Source organism: Lygodium microphyllum, chromosome 18 (genome assembly GCF_053477565.2).
Source record: "Lygodium microphyllum isolate KBCC chromosome 18, Lygodium_microphyllum_v1.1.10, whole genome shotgun sequence".
Lineage (NCBI taxonomy): Eukaryota > Viridiplantae > Streptophyta > Polypodiopsida > Schizaeales > Lygodiaceae > Lygodium > Lygodium microphyllum.
Genome location: NC_141152.1, coordinates 128882779 through 128889246, shown reverse-complemented (window position 1 = coordinate 128889246; position 6468 = coordinate 128882779). Strand labels below are relative to the sequence as shown.

General features: G+C 51.0%; 1 protein-coding gene across 2 annotated transcripts; it reads left to right on the top strand.

Annotated features, from left to right (window-relative positions):
* Window positions 1-2028: 2028 nt before the first annotated feature.
* LOC148021370 (protein UNUSUAL FLORAL ORGANS-like) lies at window positions 2029-5649 on the top strand. 2 transcript variants are annotated; one of them, XM_087699229.1, is made up of 2 exons: window positions 2029-3063; window positions 3275-5649. In XM_087699229.1, exon 2 carries the CDS (start codon window positions 3470-3472, stop codon window positions 5183-5185), a length of 1716 nt encoding a protein of 571 aa, XP_087555355.1. In that variant the 5' UTR covers window positions 2029-3063; window positions 3275-3469; the 3' UTR covers window positions 5186-5649. The 2 variants fall into 2 exon arrangements, with proteins under 2 accessions (XP_087555355.1, XP_087555356.1); XM_087699230.1 differs by having other exon boundaries at window positions 3235-5649.
* Window positions 5650-6468: the final 819 nt, after the last annotated feature.

The following is a 6468-nucleotide window of genomic DNA, read 5'->3' as shown; positions in this document are numbered from 1 at the left end:
GAGAGAGAGAGAGAGAGAGAGAGAGAGAGAGAGAGAGAGAGAGAGAGAGAGAGAGAGAGAGAGAGAGAGAGAGAGAGAGAGAGCCCAAAACTTCCAAAAAAAATGAGAAAACCAAGCTACAAACAATTTCAAGGCAACTCAAACCCCCTAATTCTGCAAGCCCCTTGCTTTGGGCTCGCAAGTAGACCCCTTAACAAACCCACAAGGCAATAAATAAAGAACCAAAAGTTAGATTTTTAAATGGTTTTTATTATCTAAGGTTCGTTTTTAAGGTTACTTGAGCTCCCAAATCTACTCTGAATCAAAAATTCAACTAAAATTTGACCCTTTTCTCCTATTCCATCCATCCTACCCTATCTCACAACTGTTTTGAAGCCCTTGCTACTTCATTTTGGAGAACAAGCTCTTATTCCATTTTGGACTTGAGCTTCTATTCAAATGTCCAATGTATGACAAAGAGAATATATGCCACCATGGGTCTTTCCATCATTGTCTCGACAACAAAAATATAAAAGCTTTCTCAAGCTCGTGTTGGACTTGATAGAGAACGCCTATTGTTTCTAGCTCTTTGCCTAATTTGGCAATGACTATCTCTCATGTTTATTGATCTATTTGTCCTTCTCCCAAACCCCATGGAAGTAAGAACAAATAAATTGACAAGGGCATAATGAGCTCATTGCCTTACCTTCTTCTCGATGCCATGAAGCACAAGCTCGATGATGGCTCACCACCTTACCTTCTCCTCGATGGTGCGAGGCACAAGCTCGATGGTGGATCCATGATTCGTGCGGTGGTCCTGAATCCATCTCTACTCCATAGCTCCTTTTCATTGTATTGTAACACATAATAAAGTGTCTTTCATATGTAGATCAATGGTGAGCACTAAGGAGTGGGCAAAAAGTTACGATTTCATGGGTGCAATCATTGCAAATGATCATTTGTGTTGCAAAGCCTACCATGAAACATAAGGGTTGTATTCAATCATATCAAAGTGGTAGAGGGGCTTTAGTTGGCAATTATAGATTTACTTCTATTAACATTGTCCAATCAAGTTTACAAAATTTTCTTATATGAAAGGACTCCATCGTGTTCTCCTCTTGGTGCAATGATATGCATATTTTTAGAGAAATGTTGTCATTGAATTGGGGTATATTCATCCCTCTTGCCCTAATATTGAAGACTCCATTCTGTCCATTGCTTATATAAATATAGTTGATGCCAAAATACCCCCCACCCCCATGAGCCTTACATTTTTTTCAAGGGTTATTTTACATAACCCTAATGGCTTTGAAAGTGGCTACTTCTTGGCTTGCTATTAGCAAGAAATTCCATTGGATTGGTATATATTACCTTCTCCAAACGTGTGCTTGTGACTTAGCAAGCATTAATCTTTGTGATTGCGCAAGAGCAAGTGATGCATACAATTTTCAGTCCATTTTTCCTACCTATCCAACTTAATTTCTTTATTTATATGAATCAAAGGAACGTTTGTGAATGATTGATGCTCTACACCACCAAGTGTGCCTCATCTTAATCTCTTTCTGAGTAGAGATAAGGTACTACTTGCTTGCATAAGCACCCCATTGGGTTCTCTCCTCTCGACTCTCCCAATATATCGTGGCATCTCTTATAGAGGCGTGTGACAGAGCTTCTCTTTGGCCATTTGGTATTGTAACTTGTGCACGACAGGCCAGCTGGCTTAGAAGAGAGGAGCTTCCCCAAAGGAACAAAACTCTTTCTTTCTACTTACTACCTACTTGTTCCTTTCCCTTCTTTCTCGTTGGTGGTGGTGTTCGCGTTGGTTTTACCACGGCCTTGTGAGAAGACGCCTGCGGGGTGGCCCACCAAGCAGGCTCAGACAAAAGCAGCGATGCGATGGGGACGCATGTGTTGCCTAGGACCCCGTGCCGCCTTTGCTTTTAAAGTAGTCCCTTCTCCTTCCGTTCCTCCGAGACCTTTACCTTCATTCATTCATTCTCTCCTTCTCTTGCTCCTCCTTCGCCTGCATGCTCCTGACGGCCTGGATGAATTAGCTGGCCGGCCCCTCTCCTCTCTCTCTCTCTCTCCCTCCAGCCCTCACATAAATACCACTCATCTCTCTCAGTATATGCGTGAGAGAGTGAAGAGTCGCCTTTCCTCTCACGTAGTACTATGCACGATTTGCGAGCTCTGATAAGAGGGGGGGGCCAGCCGTCGGCGTCTTGTGGAGAGAGACTCGAGAGAGAGAGAGAGAGGAGGCACACCCATCACTGCAGTCAGCAAGCACTGTTCAAAGACAATAAAAGGAAAGGCGCGTTGGGCCGCCTCGTTGATCTCTACCCAAGCAAAGTGCGGATAGATGGCATAGTCTAGACTCTATTTAGGCTTTTATTGGTTGTGATGTTCAAAAGCTAGTGTCTCGGCGGGAGAGGGCTAGAGAGAGGGGGAGAGAGAGAAAGAGATAAATCAATCAAGTGATGTGAGGATGGGCCGGAGGGAGGCTGTGAGTGGGCTGGATAAGCGATGGCCGTACTGCCGCCGACTGTTTGTACTCACTCCCCTGCTGCTCCTTCTCTTCTATCACTCACTATTGTTGAGACTCGAGACTTGATAGAGAGAGAGAGAGAGGGGGGGGGAAGGGGAGGGGGAGAGAGGCCTGCCTGACCACCTCATTTTCTTCTGCTTTTACTGCACACGCACCAGTCCGGCCGTATGCAAAAAGGAGCAGGAGCTTGCAGTGTCCTTCCCTTCCCCTCCTCTCTCTGTCCCCTCTTCACACTCTCTCTCTCCCCTTTCCCCTCCCATCGCTGCCTGTGCTCTCCTCGGGCGTATCATTCCTCCGGAGTCCGTCCCACCCTGAGAAGAAAGAAACGAGAAAAGACCCCCTTCTCTCACTAAAAAAGGCCAAACTCACCCTTAACAACACATTCCTCCAGAACATTCAAGGACCGAGCAACAGTCATTGAAGAACCAGTCACGATGGTGGAGACGGAGGGTAAGAGCAAGCTCAGCTCGCTGTGCGGCGTCATGAGGGTCGAGAGGGGGTGCGGCAGCTGATGGTCCTAGTGGCGGCAGAAGATTATTGTGAGCATTTACCTCTTTTTCGTTCCTTCCTTTCTTGTCGTATGATTGGTGGGATCCTTTCTAGGAGTAGAAATGCGCCTCTCTTTCCCTTTCCTGATTTGCGGCGTGTAATGTGGAGTGTCGTCTGGAAGGGAGGCTTTGGGTTTATTCTTTTTTTTTGCCGGTTTTTAGCAGGGGTGTCACTACTTCAATGGCGCTCGATTGTGTGCAGGGGCAGGCTAGGGGTGGCGGGAGAAGGGGAGAAGGCGGAGCCGGAGACTCATCACTAGACTAGAAGAAGTGGGGGCTTCAAGACCACCGAGTGAAAGAAGGCAGGAAGTGATATTCGTTTTTAATATTTTCTTTTGCATGGAGTTCACATAAGGTACAAAGGGACGCTGACTGGACCGAGAGACAAAAGCGAGAGATGCTGGGGGGGCAGCTGGAGGACCCAGCAGGAGCAGCAGCGCTGGAGTGGAGTAGTCTCCTGCTCCGTTCCTTTCTTATGGAAGCGGGCCTGTCCATGGTGGAGATGGAGGCCCCGGCTTCGTCTTACATGGGCTACTACGTGGAGGCCGCCACGGGGGCGCCACCTGGCGCCCTCGCGGCGGCAGGAGGGCTCATCCACGTGCCGGACCCCAACGCGTCCACTTCGTCATCGTCGCATTCCAGCGCGGCGCCCTACTTCCCGCCTGCGCCGCGCCAGCAGCAGCAGCAGCATCATCATCATCATCATCAACACCACCACCAAAAGGGGCTCATGATGGAGGACGAGGAGGAAGACGAGCACCGGCAGCAGCAGGGGCAGCAGAGCCTCCTGGCGGTGATGCACCACAACGTGATGATGGCAGCGGCAGCTGCGGCGCAGGATGAGGAAGGAGAAGAGAACAGCAGCAGCACAGTGAACAACATTAGTGCAGGTTGCACTGTCCAGCTAGGCGCGTGGATGGACCCGCGCCTCTGGAGCAGGCTGCCGGAGAAGCTGCTGGAGAGGGTGCTGGCGAGCCTGCCCCTACCGAGCTTCTTCCGGATGCGCCTGGTGTGCAAGAGGTGGTACAATCTCTTGTTTTCCGACAGCTTTCTTGAAGCGTGCGCGAAGGCGACTCCGCGGGCGCGCCCCTGGTTCCTGCTGGTGAGGCAGGGCAGTTCCGGCGGCGAAGGGCGGCCGGCGGAGGAGGTCTACGTGTTCGACCCAGCGGGGCGGGCCTGGTTCCGGCTGGACCTGGTCCGCCTCCTGCCCCCCAAGTTCAGTGTAGCCGCGGCCTCCGGTGGCCTCCTGTGCTGCATCTCCGAGGCCCGCGGCTGCAAGACTCTGCTTATCTGCAACCCGCTCACGCGCGCCTGCGTGCAGCTCCCGCAGGCGCTCAAGGAGCGCTTCGTGCCCACCGTGGGCCTGGTCCGCCACCCGGCCACGGGATCCTACCAGGTCATGGCCGCCGGCGACGATCTCATCTCGCCCTTCGCCGTCAAGAACCTTACCACTGAGTTCTACGACTCGCGCGCTCAGCAGTGGCGCGTCATGGCCCCGCTGCCGCGCCTCTGCAACCTGGAGTCCGGAAAGGCCACGTACGCCAACGGTCACTTCTACTGCATGAACTACAGCCCTTACAGCATTCTGGCCTACGAGATCGAGCGCGGGGTGTGGAGCAAGATCCAGGCGCCCATGCGCCGCTTCCTGCGCACGCCCAATCTGGTGGAGTGCCGGGGCCGCCTGGTGCTGGTGGCGGCCGTGGAGAAGAACAAGCTGAACGTCCCTAAGAGCATCCGCGTGTGGGGTTTGCAGCAGCCGCAGGTTGGTTCCCATTCTGCTAGCAAGGGCGGGGGCGGTAGCTGGGTGGAGCTGGAGCGCATGCCCCAGGCCCTCTACGAGGAGTTCATGCGCGTGTCCGGCCGCCGCGCCTTCCACTGCACTGGCCATGGCAACCTCATCCTCATCACCCTTCCGGACTCCCCTGAGATGCTGCTCTACGACTTCTATGAGAAGGTCTGGCGGTGGGCCCCCCGCTGCCCCTTCATCGACTACAGCAGCCCCGGGCCATCAGCTGGACCCCTTCATCATCACGTGGAGCAAGGTAGCAGCGGTGGAGGCGGCGGCTTCCAGGCTTTCCCCTTCGATCCCAGATTGGAGGCCTCTGTCTATTGAGGTTGCAAGTGCAGGGTTTCTGCTTATTCAGGATGAATGCGGCAAAATGCCTCGGCATCATCTTTATCCTCATCCTTAACAGAAGCAGTGACATCTCTTTACTTAGGTCTGTCTCTTTCTCTTATCAGAGTTAAGCAATGCAGGCAATCGCCGCCTTGCCATAAACTAATCATCGTCTATTATCAACTATCTTATAGCAGGTAGTTTTTTGTCTCTTTGGGTCCATCTCATTTCATCTTTAAGGTGTGCCCCTGCCCCCCGACGCCCTTAAGGCATTTTGTCGATGCTCTAGCTACCAGCTACACTAGTATTCGTGGTTATAAGTTCTTAGCTTTCTTCTAGCTTGTAAGCAATCTGCACGCGTTGGTCTGGGATGGAACAGATTAATCTATCTTAAGCTTGCATTTTGTAGTACATAACGAAAGGTTGTCTTCAACACGAGTTCATCTTTACGCATATGAACTAAACATACACATGGATCACTGGCTGCCTCTGCTTTTTTCGATGGCTACTCGTATTGCACTCTGCAGTGTTGCATTTTGACATTTGTTGTGGTAATGTCCACGGTTCATGTTGGGCTGGCTATGGCTAATCTACGCCTTTTAGGAAATACGACGCTTCCAAGTTGCATGGCTGATAACAGAAAATGAGTTGAATGTGCTAATCAAATCTTAAATTCATGATGCCTGTCGTCTTTTGAGGCATAACACAAGCCAATCACGTCCAGAATTCTGCGTTTTAAAAGTAGAATGTTCCTTGGGTACGCGGACGCTTTATTCTTCATCAATCGTGTCCAACATCTTTTTAATTCCAATAACCGCATGATATCGCCGGGACTCGGGAGGTACTTTCAAGGCTCTGTCGTCATGATTTTAATTTGCAATCGGACAACCGACATCTTCAGCTGTCGATGTTGGCCTGCGACTCATTACAGCATATACGCGTCCAACGCCTACGTTGGAGTGATTGGGGGCAGATTGTATGTGGAAAGAGCAGATGGGCCTGGTTATAATCTCTTGGTAACAGAGTGTGTAAATCATGCATTTTACGCTACGAGTCATATTTGAGGGCAAGTGGGTTGGTTGCTGGTCTGTTCCAACTTTTACCTCATCCCGCGAGCTTTCTTCATGAGAGTGCCTTCTTTTCTCCTCTGCTCGGTCCGGCCATCACATGCGGAGCGATTGCCTTCGGTAACTGGAAATTCAGAGAAAGCCATGGTGAACAGTTGCAAGGTTGTTGGCTGGACGAGGGCCAATGCCAGCTTGGGAGAGACGCTGCAGGGA